This window comes from Primulina tabacum, chromosome 9 (assembly GCF_025594145.1).
Source record: "Primulina tabacum isolate GXHZ01 chromosome 9, ASM2559414v2, whole genome shotgun sequence".
Taxonomy (NCBI): domain Eukaryota; kingdom Viridiplantae; phylum Streptophyta; class Magnoliopsida; order Lamiales; family Gesneriaceae; genus Primulina; species Primulina tabacum.
In genome coordinates, this window is record NC_134558.1 from 39,400,532 (window position 1) to 39,414,361 (window position 13,830).

Here is a 13,830-nt window from a genome sequence, read left to right on the forward strand (position 1 = left end):
CGATCACGAGCGGTCGATAAAGACCAAGGAGAAATGGACGGACGGAAGCAAGGCCCATTACCACATGCCACGTGGGACAAAATAAGCGGTCAATTTCCCAACATCACCATCGTTTCTGCCAAACACAATATATAGTCATTCAATGATAACAATTGATTCTTTAAAAAAAATATAAAAAAAATAATAAAATTGATTATGATTTAAAAAAATCCTAACCAATGTAATTATGATCTGAATGACGATCAAATCGACATACTTTAAAATATTAATTCAATCGATCGGATCGATTTAATCAGACAGTTAATTCAGAACAATGTTATATTATATAAAATTATAATATAGTATAATAAATAATATTTTAAATTAAAAATATCTTAAGTGTGTATATATAAAAAATACTTATCAAAATTTAAAATATAAAGAACAACATATATATATAATCAATATATATATATATATATATATATATATATATATATATATATTAAATAAAAAAATAAATCAAATAAGGTTTAATACTACTAAAATAAATATAAGAAATAATTCAATTCAAAAAATTTAAATAAGATGAACAAGAGGTGTAAAAGAATTGAATCGAGTATGACAAAAATTTGAAGTTTCCATTAGTTTTATTCGAGTTCAAGCTCGATTTAAATCTTAAAAATTTTAAAACTTTATAGTTCCAAAATAAGTTCTTGAAAGCCTTAAGTATTAATAAAATACTAAAACTCGTCAGCTGTTCGCAAATTATCGAACAAAATAATTTGGGTTCAAGTTCAGCTCGAATCGATAAGCTCGACTACAAATCAAATATTTTTCGAATAGTAAACAAACCGAGTGGTTTCTAGAATATATCTTGTTCCAATGTTGATATTTAAAGTTGATAATATATTTGTAATAATAATAAATAAATAAAAAAAACCTTCTCAAAGCTTTAAAAATAGCTATTGACTTAAGAAATACATAACGAAAATTTTGTAAATAAAAATATGATTATACAAATTAAAATCCATAAAAATCAATCGTTCACAATCGATGCCTAACTACGGTAAGCGATCCCAGCCGTCCATCCCCATCAGTGTCGAGCCTATTCGCCCTTTAAATACGGCCATCACAATTCACGTGTATCTTGCAATTACCGTAGAGAGAGAAAAAGGCAAGTTTTCATTTTGCGTGAGGGAAGGAGAGGCCAGGATTCATTCACTCGAAATCATCTACCCAAGAACTGAACACCAAAACCCCTTATCCTATCTTCTCTTCCATAACCAGCAGCTTCCTTCTTCCATCTTCGAACTAATATCTAACATCCTCTTTCTGTTGCCTTATCTGCAACTTGTTCTGATTAGCTTTGTTTCAGTACTCCATTCAACATTCATTCTCAAATCAAATCAAATCAAATCAACGTTGATATATAATTATATAAACTCGAGTTTTCTATTTTTTTTAAGCTCAATTGCAGAAAATGGCGCCGAGGTCATCTAAAGGAAAGGGGAACCACAAAGGTAAGACGACAGAGAAGAAGAAGAAGAAAGAGGAGAAAGGTTAGAAGTAATCCCTGTTCTCTATTTTATTTTGAATTCGATTTTCGTTTCTTTTTCTGCTTAACTAATTCGTTTCTCTTCCCTTGTAGTTGTTCCTCATCTGCTTGAAATGGTTATCGTCACTCCCTATGATAGCCAAGTTGTTCTCAAGGTATTGGTTTGTTTTCATTCGAATTCAAATTCTTCACGTACGCCACGGTAAACTCCAAATTCATGATTATTTAAAAAAAAAAAATTTGAAATCAAATATTTATTCATTCAAGAACTGGTGTCCTTATTCGATGCTAGTGGATTCGCATGTTTCCAAACAAAATGCCAATGCGGTTACTAATTTGATATGTTTAAAATTCTAATATTTGATTCGATGGACCGACTGATCTTATGTGAAATGAAGGGTATATCGACTGATAAAATAATCGATATGAAGAAGTTGTTGGCTGCTAATGTGGAGACATGCCACTTCACAAACTATTCTCTTTCTCACGAGGTAAGCAAAGACAATGTTTGTAATCTCTAAAAAAAAAAAGGTTTTTGGATTTTATATAAATCAAGTATTTTAATTTAATTTAATTTAATTATGATTGTAATAATACCATTTTCCATTATTAGTTTATTTGTCATGTCAAATAAATAGAGAAGATATTTATTTAGCTGAACCATTTGTTCATGAAAGTCGTTCTTTTTTGTGTTGTACGTCTATGTGGATGATTGGAATAATAAATTCACGGAATCTAACTATTCATTGAAAATGTGTGACAGGTGAAGGGACACAAATTGAATGACAAGGTTGAGGTTGCTAATCTGAAGCCTTGTTTGCTGAGAATGGTTGAAGGTAGGTTCAACTTTCACATGAACAGGTACAACACTAATGAGCTGCGTGGGCTGTTGGGATTTTATTTCTAAATAAAAATTATTAGATTTTTCCTAAAAAAATATTCTTATTTTATAAAAGTTTACATATATAAAAAAAGTATAAACTTAAACAAAAAATGTAATTCCAAAAATTAAATTTTGCAAATAAAAAATTTGTTATATTGTCAAATAATAATTTTTTGAAAATTCGGTCGGTAAATAAAACAAGAGAGATTTGCTTTTAAATCTTCAACATCATAGTTAAATGTGTATCCGATCTGAAAAAGTTTATATTGAAATAGCATATATTAATACCACATATTTTAATGTTTTTTTTTTACCAATTTTCATCCAAATAAAAACATGTGTTATTAATATCAAAATTTGTTATATATGTTTGAGTACTCAAAACATATATTAGTGTCAAATCTGAAATATTTGTACTGAAATATTGTATATTAATACGAGATTTTCAAGTTTTTGTACTGAATTTTCATCTGCAAAAGACGTGTCATTAATATCAAATTTTGTTATATATGTTTGAATATTCAAAAATTATATATTATTGTCAGGATTTAAAATATTTAATTATAAAATATTATATATTTATTCAAAAAAATTGTAGAAACCTTTTTTTTTTGTTTAGTAAGAAAAATAGTCTATCTGACAAGTATTTAACACACATTTAACGCTCATAAAACAATTATTAGAAATGCATGGGGCCGTTCCGTGGAATAAGTTGACTGAAGGTATCTCGGGGAGAGCGGCAGCTGATGATACCCGATATCAGTAACAGATGGTGACAATGTTATTTATTGTTTTCCAAATGCGCTTTTTCGAAAAAATAGCAAACTCCAAAGCTTTCACGAATTTTTTAGCCAACTACGGGTAGTGTTGTACATTTGACCAGAAATTCCTCCTTATTAACGGAAATGCCACTGCGTACACAGAGGACTATACCGAGTCGTCGTTGGCAGTTGCCCACGTACGGAGGCTCCTGGACATCTTCGCGTGCACCACACGCTTCGCCAAGCATAAGGGCGGCGGGGCGGAGTCCCGTTCGAAGAAAAACAAAATCCAGCCTAGCGCCACCGATGGAGAAGCAAGGTCCCCGGAGAATCCGCCTCCCGCGATATCGGATTTTTACGGGATGGCGGCAATACATCCGACTCCGAGGCTCTCAGATTTCTACGAGTTCTTCTCTTTCTCTCAGCTATCCCCTCCAATTCTACGTGCGTTTATCTCTATCTCCTTTTTCTGTATTGGGATTTGATATTCTTTCCATCTTATTTGGTAATTGCTTCTGATAAATGCAGATTGGAAAATAATGAAAATTAAAGACGGAGAAGCAAGGAAAGATGGCGATTACTTCGTAATGCAGGTGATTTTTTTCTTCTTTGAGTTCAGTTAAACTCATTACCGGTCCCAAAATCTTTGACGCGGATTCTCGGTATCGGGAAAGGTTATATTTTTTGTAAAGAATTGCACGATTGAAGATTATGGCAAAACTGTCACACGATCATGCCGAGCTAGTTGAAGGATTTTTAGCAGTAAATCGAGTTGAGTTGGGGAGTAGAACAAATAATTTAATGTCCTTTTTGGGTAAAATTTATATTTTTAAAACTTTGCGCATGAAATTTTAAATTTTCTTTCTCAAATGAGCATACGCGATCAGTCATGACAGAGCTTCTGTTGCAGAATCAATAATTATACAATGTGAATGTAGATTAAGATATGCAATGGGAAGATCGTACAAGTGATAGCATCTGTGAAAGGATTCTACACTGTGGGGAAACAACTTTTGAGGAGCCGTTCCTTGCTGGATCTTTTGCAACAGCAAAGCCGAGCTTTTGCCAATGTGAGTTATCTTCGGCCTCAACCTCACTGACACTTTTGATAACGAGCCTGAGCAAGTAGTTAAATGCTGCTTCCGAACTCAGCTGGCATGTGTATTGAGCAAGTCAAGTTTGTTTGGGAGTTAAAAATTTATTGAGATATTACAGAAAGACCCTTCAATTTTTTGTAGCGGTTGTTTTCAAAATAGGTAATTTATAAAAGAATGCTACCAAATCTATCAAATCAAATAATAGAATAGATAGTAATATCGTACTTGCAGGCGTATGCATCCTTGATGAAAGCATTTGTGGAACGCAATAAGGTAAATTTCCATTCGGACAAAGCAAATGTTATCCAAATTGAAATCAAGCTTTTAAGAGGAATGAGTGGGCGTGATGCTTTTTTCAGTTTGGCAACCTTCCATACGGATTCCGTGCGAATACCTGGCTTCTCCCTCCGTCTGTCGCTGATTCAGTTTCAAACTTTGTTCCCTTGCCGGCAGAGGATGAGAGTATGGGAGGAAATGGTGGAGGCCACGGACGATTTGGAGAGTACGACAGTAGACCATGGGCAACAGACTTTGCAATATTGGCAAGCATGCCTTGCAAAACTGAAGAAGACAGGGTGATTCGAGATAGAAAGGCGTTTTTGGTTCATAATCTTTTTCTTGATGTTTCCATATTTAAAGCTGTTTCAGCTATACAGAAAGTGATCGATTCCACTCCACAGCGCGAGACAAATTTCAGTCCTGGTTCAGTCGTGCATGAGAGTCGCATCGGTGACCTTTCAATTATTGTCGAAAGAGATGACGCAGACGCAGGCTTGAAATCTGGATCCAAGATTTTAGGCAGTATGACATTCAATGAATCTGCTAATGAAGTTTCTCGAAGAAATCTACTAAAAGGTGTAACTGCAGATGAAAATGTAGTAATACATGTGAGTTGACTTTTACCTCCCATGACGCAACTTTATTCACTAACCTACTTTTATTGGAGAAGGAGTATTAGAATAGCTTGGGTGTACACGAGATGTGTGTTTCCAGTTATCACATGCATCATAATTCCGGTTTTTACATCTTTCGGTATATATGGCCATGGTTGCTTTTCACTGCTCACTTTACTAAAAACTATCATCATCAGCCTATGTATGCATTTTTTCCCTATCATATTAAAGGTCATTAGCTTGGTAATGGTGGAATGTTCCATGTGGCGTATTATTGGATTGTGAATCCATTCAGATAATCCATCATTTCATATGAAATAGTCAAATACTCCTTATGTAATTATTTATCAATGCATAGCTTTTAAAGAACTACCATACTTCTTTGTGATGCTTAATTTCTTTTCTCGCCATAAACCCAAAAAACTGGCATTTCAGTTAAATGGTGGAATTATATTGTGTTCCTTGTCAATCAATGGAACTTAAACTTCTTCAGTTGCCTTCCATTTTTTAAAGAAATTCTGTGGAACCCTCTTCCATAGTATTTTGCGGGCATATCATTAATCACTAGCATGCTTTGGGTAACCTAATTCTTCTTCTGTGCTGCATGCGAAGTTAAAGCGTTCTAATGTCAGGCCAATTATGGTGTGATAATGATACATGTGCTATATATGGCAGGACATTTCTTCCTTGGGTGTAGTTGTTGTCAGGCAGTGCGGCTACGCCGCAACTGTCAAGGTCAATGGAGATGTTAAAAAGGGTAGGAGTTGTATGCAAGATATTGAAATTGAGGAGCAACCCGATGGTGGCAGCAATGCACTTAACATCAACAGGTTTTGTTACTTGGCTTTGTATGGTTGCGAATGTGAACTTAACGGTTTGACTGCAATTAGTTTGAAAAATCAAAGTCATGAATGATCAGAATAGGTATATAAACAGTTCCTGTTTAGTCATCCATTTTTTGTATCAGTGGTACGGTCGTTTATGAGAAAACTTGGTTTACAGATGTGCTTAGAGTGGGCGTCGTAAGTCTTTGAACAGGTATAATTGAACTGTTGTCAAAGATAATTTATTACTTTACCGAGATAACCAACTAGCATAGATTACAGGGTCTTTCTTTGGCATTAGCATCTTTTCAGTGGGTTATCACGGAATAATTCGCTTGTTGAAATTAGTTAGCTAAGTGCTTCGCCTTGTAATTTATGTAATTCTGAGCTATCCTGTTCTCTGGAAAGGTTTTCGGTATAAATGAATGTATTTTTTGAGTTACACTCTGTATTGTTGCTTATAAAAATTTATATTTATAAAGAGGTTTGTATTCTATTTTTATCTAGGATATTTGAAATATGTTGTTGAATTGCTTATAACTCGAAACTGTTGAAAAAGTTGGTTGTCTCTCTGTTGGTGAAATCAGTCATTATATATAAAAATAACTGATGCCTTGTTTTTTGACAGTTTAAGGGTAATTCTCATGGATCCATGTTCTGAAGCATCCGTCGGAGGCCAGGCTCTTCAACCTCATTTAAGGATGTTGAAAGTTCAAGATGTCTGGTCCAGAAAGTTATTAAAGAGGGTCTGAAAAGGTTAGTGGACAATCCTGCTATAACCGAAAGGTGTATCAGATGGGAACTTGGTTCTTGTTGGGTGCAGCATCTACAAAAGCAGGAAACACCTGCAGATAACAAATCTGGAGATCACGAGGATGACAAGAAGACTCAATCACTGGTCAAAGGACTTGGGATAAAATTTAAAATGCTAAAGAAGAGGGATAAGAGAACACCTAGTGATGGTAGTAAGGATGAAGCAAATGATGCTGATGCCAGCGATCTGCACATGGATAGCAACATGGGAGAGATAAATACCTGTGATTCTGATGGTGTAGTGGACTTGCTGAAATATGTTCCTCAAGAGGCCTTTTCACGTTTGAAAGAAACTGGGATTGGCCTTCATACAAAGGTATTGCTTCAATATTTTGTATCATTCACATGGGCAAGAAATAGTGCGTAATGGTTCCCTCTCGCTTCCTTCGAAGCCAAATCCTGGGGTCCAAGATACAAAGGCCTAAAGGCATTTTGTAAGGACATGATGACTGATATCTTTTGATGCATGTAAAAAGCCTCGCTGTCAGTGCTCAACAAGAAATGTTATCTCTAGAAAATTATTTTTGCTGTTTTCTTTCACAACAGTTATAGTGACTTTTGAGTATGGTCGACATTGAGTCATTTGATTTCCTCTTTGTCAAAATGTGGATTGAATAATATTTCATCATTTCTTCCCTGAGGGGTGTCTGAATTGGTGATGTAGTTGAGCGTCTGACTAATAGTCAGGAGTTCACTTCCCCTACCAACTTTTTTTCAGGCGAGCGTATCGCACAGGTTTTGTCTACTGCGGTTTACCTGGCTAGCGTGGTTTGCAGGTTATTGCGTTAACCTGGGGTCAACCCAGTACGTGTCGAATCGTCATAAAAAAATCATCACTTCCTCGAAAATGTATACTAATGCCTTTAGGACGTCATGCTGTTGTCTCCTATTATGAGTAGCTCTATGGGATGATGATATAGATTTTATGTTGCTTGTTATTTGTTCAATGGTAGGCTTCCATTTAGATGCAAAATTTCATGATTAGCCTGCATTTTGAGGGGCAAGGACTCGGTGATTTATGTATTTGACCCCTCCCAATGTAATACAGCTGTAGTTTCTCTCAGGTTAACTTGTTTGATTCTGTAAGAATAAGAACTTCTGCTCATTATCATTTCCAAACATAATTCAATTGCTTGTGTTCTATTAATTCATTGTACAACTCGCAGTCAGTGGACGAGCTGATCAAGATGGTGCACACGTATTATGTTGATGTAGCTCTGCCTAAGCTGGTATTTATTTCATTACTAGTTCAAATTGATATGACTATGGGAGCACCACCTTTGGTTTGCGACAAAGCAATAACTTTTTTTTTACAGGTGATGGACTTTGCCTCACTTGAACTTTCTCCAGTTGATGGTCGTACACTGACTGACTTCATGCATCTTAGAGGGTTACAAATGCGCTCCTTAGGCCACGTGGTGAGTGAATGATATCTCTGTCCGTGTGTGTTTGGGTGGTTGTTCTTTTATCCTCTGGATGATTGTCTTTGGAATTAATTGTATTGCTTGAACCAGGTTGAACTTGCTGAGAAGCTTCCTCATATACAGTCTCTTTGTATACATGAGATGATTGCTCGAGCTTTTAAGCATGTAATTCGAGCTGTTATTGCTTCTGTTCAGAGTAAAGATACTCTGTCCACTGCAATTGCCTCGACCTTAAATTTCTTGTTTGCCTCTAACAATGTCGGGGATAATGGCCTCAATGATCAAATTCTCAAACTGCAATGGCTGCGAATATATTTGGAGAAAAGATTTGGTTGGAGAATGAGAGATGAGTTCCAACATTTGAGAAAGCTATCAATTCTCAGGGGACTTTGTCACAAGGTACTAACTGATAATTTATCTTATTTCCTTATTAACCTACAAATATTTGTTGAATTCCTGTTCTTTAGATTGGATTAGAGTTGGTTCCTAAAGACTATGATTTGGAAAGCTCTACGCCGTTCAAGAATTCTGATATCATCAGTATAGTGCCAGTCTGCAAGGTCCAAGCATACTCGATAAATTTGAATCTTTATTTATGTTTTTCTATAACTAATTATCTGAATGATTGCATATTTTCTTTTACTTCATTATGTACAGTATGTAGGGTGCTATTCTGCTGATGGGAGAACTCTACTTGAGTCATCCAAGATTGCTCTAGACAAGGGAAAGCTAGAAGATGCTGCTAACTATGGGACAAAGGTACCAAAATTGTCAGTCATGTTTCAAGTGTTCTGCAACTTTTCATGTCCTCATGTTGAATCTGGTTTTGATTTTGGAACTTAAGGCTCTGGCAAAGATGATTGCTGTTTGTGGTCCATATCATCGTACAACTGCATGTGCTTACAGTCTTCTAGCTGTTGTTCTATATCACACTGGAGATTTTAATCAGGTAGGACTATTTTTCAGCTTTACTTTGGTTATAAAGCTATATATTGTTTGACTGAATACTGTATATATCTGCCTCTCCGAGGAAACAATACAAACTTTACATATGTACAAGTTGTATAAAAGAATGATTATGTAATGCCATGGAGCGTATGTTAAGATTTATTGCATCATGAAACATCAAGATGCTGGTTTCCTTTAGAAAGCTGATGCCATGGCATATAGGAGACCTGCCTAGTTAATTTTGTCTGCCATGGTCTCGTCCAGGCTACGATATATCAGCAAAAGGCATTAGATATCAATGAGAGGGAGCTGGGGCTTGATCATCCCGACACGATGAAAAGCTATGGCGATCTATCTGTGTTTTACTATCGTCTCCAACACATTGAATTGGCTTTAAAGTAAGTTACACAGATTCTTTGTAGTAAGGAAACTTCTTATCATTGATTCACATGTCTATTTTGCTTTATGTCATGAATCCAAAAGTTGTTTAAGGTTTATCTTTGAAAGCAGTATATTTTCAATCGTGTGAGGCTCCTTGCTGAGTCAGATATTACTTTAGTATTGATGTTATCTTCTTCAGTTTCATACATTAAAATTTTTGTGATCAAACTATGACTTGTGATTCTGTGGGTATGCGCCTTAACTATTTAGATTTTCTCACCGTTGAAAAATTTACCACGTTTTGGTTGGTTTTTTTCCAGTTACCCCGCTTTTGTCTATTTTTTTGTTCCTTCTGTATGGTCAAAATATTTCTCCTCATTCCTGGTTCTTATACTCACCCGCCTTAATTGTTATTAACTTGGGCAGATATGTCAATCGTGCTATGTACCTTCTTCATTTTACGTGTGGGCTGTCTCACCCAAACACCGCAGCTACTTACATCAACATTGCTATGATGGAAGAAGGTATCGGAAATGTTCATGTCGCTCTCAGATACTTACATGAAGCACTTAAGTGCAACCAGAGATTATTAGGAGCAGATCACATACAGGTCTGTCCAGCGTCACTTTATCCCTTGACACATACACAACTCCATTAATTTATGGCTCATACTGGCACAAAATTAAATACACACATTTCATTAGATCTCCCTGACTGCGCGATCAGCTTAGAACAATGAAACAGCTTTAAATGCATGATACATCATACCCATGAATTACTAAAAATTATATAATCTATGACTCATATGATGCTGTATGTGACAGACTGCTGCTAGCTATCACGCCATAGCAATAGCACTTTCTTTGATGGAAGCCTACTCACTCAGTGTTCAACACGAACAAACTACATTAAAAATTCTTCAGGCTAAGCTAGGAGCTCAGGATCTTCGAACTCAGGTTCACTTAATCTTTGGTTATTTTCTTTTTATAAAATGGAGGCGGGGGATTTCCTATCTAAACTATTTACACTACCCACACAAGAGGTGGGGTCTCACCCTTGACACTAGGCCAAGGAATCCTTGGCAATCTTTGGTTATGTTTTTTGCCTCTTTAATAAATGGTTACTTCTAAGAAATTCGTTTTAGGTGTTCTACTGATACCACCATGCTATAAGATGACAATCATTGTTTTGATACATCTTGCGGCGTACTCACATTTCATCTGCTCCCATGCCTACCGACTGCGGAAGACTTCTTAATGAAACCACTCTTCTAATGCAATTTTACACGTGCATTTAGTTTTTCTTTTTCAGCTATTGAGTATTACAGGAGCTTTCTGTTTGATTATGAAGAAAATTAATGTTTGCAAAACAAACTTTAAGAGCTATCACTAGTTTTGACCCTCTAAAAGGTTCATATCAAGACATGCATCTCTTTACGTGAACATCTAATGAACCAAGCACCTTCAGGATGCTGCTGCATGGCTTGAATATTTTGAATCAAAAGCCTTGGAACAGCAAGAAGCAGCTCGAAATGGAACACCTAAACCTGATGCTTCCATTGCCAGCAAAGGTCATCTAAGGTAATGATTTAATACTTTGGAAACCTTCTACCATATTCCAGCCAACCATCACCTTGATCCTTCTTGTGCAGTGTGTCAGATCTCCTTGATTATATAAATCCTGATGAGCAGTCAAAAGCTGCAGATACCATGAGGAAACGACAAACCAAGGTGTTTTTTCATTTTAAAAAGGACTAGTTGATAAACAAGTTTGTCCGTTTTTATATCTAATGTCTAGTTCAATGAAATAAATGATAATTTTTTACGAAAGATGTTAAATACTACCAGGGAGTTGCTTAAATCATGTTTTCTATTACAAAATTGTTTTGAAATTTATCATACTTGATGCCAGATATTTTTTATGTCAACTTGCAGCCTTTTGAGAGGTCGTATTGGGAGATGCGTTTATGTTTTCATTGTTCTCACCATTGTTGTGGCAAGTGCAACGATCAAATTTTCTTCTAAACTATATATTTCTTGTCTTTTGTTTTATGATCTCACAGTTTACTCCAGTTCGTGATAAATTGAATGAAGAGGAGTTGGGAGGAAACAATGAAATTGCCCCTGGAAGTGGAAGTACAGAAATTAGTACCACAGTTGAGGAAAGTAACGCTTTTGATACCAAACTCTCTCAACAATCATCCAAGTCCATTGAAAGCACAATAAGTGACCATCAATTGTCAGAAGAAACCCAAGAAGCAAACTCGGATGGAGGATGGCAGGAAGCTAGCTCAAAAGGTCGGTCAGGAAACAGTGCTGTTAAAAAGTTTACCAGAAAGCACCCAGAGCTTGCCAAATTAAAGATAAATTCTGTCTACTCAAACTTTAAGGACAGCAGGTATAGAAATGAAGCTGTATCTCAAGGGCATCAGACAACATTCAAGGCAAGTTTTGCTGAAGTGTCTCCATTGAAGAAAACCAGCACTGCCAGCTTAAACAGAATTGATGATTCCAATAGAGTGCCTCTAAAGAGTTCGACGAGCAAAATTTCTCCTACATCAGCATCTAAAGATTCTCCTGTCCCTGCCACTCTGCCTGCAATGGCTTCAAAATCATTGTCTTACAAAGAAGTAGCAGCAGCTGCACCAGGTACGGTTTTAAAGCCTTTTCTGGAGAGAGCGGAAGAATTATGTGAGGAAAATAGTGATGATCACATGTGCTTTAGTTCAAAAGAGACACCACAGCAGGAAAGGAGGAATGAAGTTTCTTTAGATGGCTTATGTGAGTCACTACCGGATGATGAAGGTATAAAAGGGGACAACCAAGGTGAAATCTACGAAAATGAATCCCCTTTGGAAAATTCCTCCTCGGATACTGAAGACAGTTCATGTTCTAGTAACCAGGAGAAATCTGCAGAGACAAACGGAAGCAAACTTTCTGCTGCTGCTCAGCCCTTCAGTCCAGGTCCCTACCCTTTGCCTAATGCTGCACCAAGTATCTACAAGGTTACAGGAAGCCAAGGCATGCTTGTAGAGCTCCAGGGATTCCCATCAGTTGCGGCAAGAGTTCCTTGTGGACCTAGGTTACCTATCTATTACAGAGCAGGTCATACTTTCCGGATAAGGCATGGTTTCTCAAATTACCCAATCCCCATTGTTGGGGAAAATGGTTTCACTTCTTCCAAGACCATGAATCCACATGCACCCGAATTTGTTCCTCGAAAAGCATGGCAAACGAATGTAGCTGTGGAAGCTTCAAGCCCGTCTATTGATTCTAATGTCACTGTTCCACCACTTTCAAATAGAGAGGAGCTTAACCGAACTATTACATCTAGTATTAGTCGAGAAACGTCTAAGAAAAGCAGTTTTGATGCCAAGAAAGAAGAGCTAGCAAGGCAGATACTTTTCAGCTTCATAGTGAAGTCAGCGCAGAATTCTTCAGACCCTCCAAACACTATTCCAGCTAGCGGTAAGAAGTACGATACATCAACCTCTCCTGCCGAAGCAATTGCAAATGACAGTGCAATTATAAAGATATTATATGGAAACGAGAGAAACAAAGAATCTGTCCCCGATAACAATAACAACCAAAGGCTACGAATGAAGAATGTGAAGAACGGCAGTAGAGATAGGGAAGGATTTGTTCTCGTCACAAAGCGGAGAAGAAACCGCCGGCAGTTAACAAACGATGTAAATGACTTGTACAATCATCAGTCGATATGTGCATCGGCACGTTGAGGAGGAGGATTCTCAAGGCTAAGCATCTGCCTGTCTTAACATTACAGGTCAAGCCGAAGAAATGATCTGAGACCGTGAGTCGTAAATACTCCTTACAAAATCAATCGAGACAACCCTGATCTTCTATTCCATATAAGAAAAGAATAACGCACCAAATTCCTTGATTGTCTCTCTTTTGTGGTTCAATTTTGTTAGTTATTTTTTCTCGATTTGATGAAAACTTCATCAGAATCACTTGTAAACATTTGTAAGCTTCTCAACTGTTCCCTTGATGAACACTTTTTGTGGTTTTGTGACTTGAAAAATGAAAGGAGAAGCATATTATAATGTATGCTGATGCAGCATTGCCATTTCTTTTGTAGTAGCCAATAAATTAGTCCAATTCATCCATACCAACACAAAGGGGAAGTTATAATTGCAAATGGAATATATATGCTTGAAGGAGATGGATTAAAAGTATTTCACGATTTCATGAGTATTCAAGATTAAAATATATTGGGCATTGGACAGATTTAAGTTACTAAATCAAAAAT

General features: G+C 36.4%; 1 protein-coding gene across 1 annotated transcript; it reads left to right on the top strand.

Annotated features, from left to right (window-relative positions):
* The first annotated feature begins 1,137 nt into the window (after positions 1 to 1,137).
* Positions 1,138 to 13,628, top strand: LOC142556080 (protein REDUCED CHLOROPLAST COVERAGE 3-like). The gene is given in 24 exon segments (XM_075667317.1): positions 1,138 to 1,541; positions 1,631 to 1,692; positions 1,936 to 2,028; positions 2,301 to 2,373; positions 3,344 to 3,625; positions 3,710 to 3,774; positions 4,120 to 4,251; positions 4,510 to 4,551; positions 4,638 to 5,165; positions 5,847 to 6,001; positions 6,624 to 6,679; positions 6,682 to 7,124; positions 7,975 to 8,037; positions 8,125 to 8,226; positions 8,323 to 8,631; positions 8,700 to 8,792; positions 8,890 to 8,991; positions 9,077 to 9,181; positions 9,445 to 9,578; positions 9,988 to 10,171; positions 10,386 to 10,517; positions 11,029 to 11,141; positions 11,213 to 11,291; positions 11,624 to 13,628. Coding segments are annotated over 24 exon segments (5,100 nt in total). The 5' UTR covers positions 1,138 to 1,462; the 3' UTR covers positions 13,298 to 13,628.
* Positions 13,629 to 13,830: the final 202 nt, after the last annotated feature.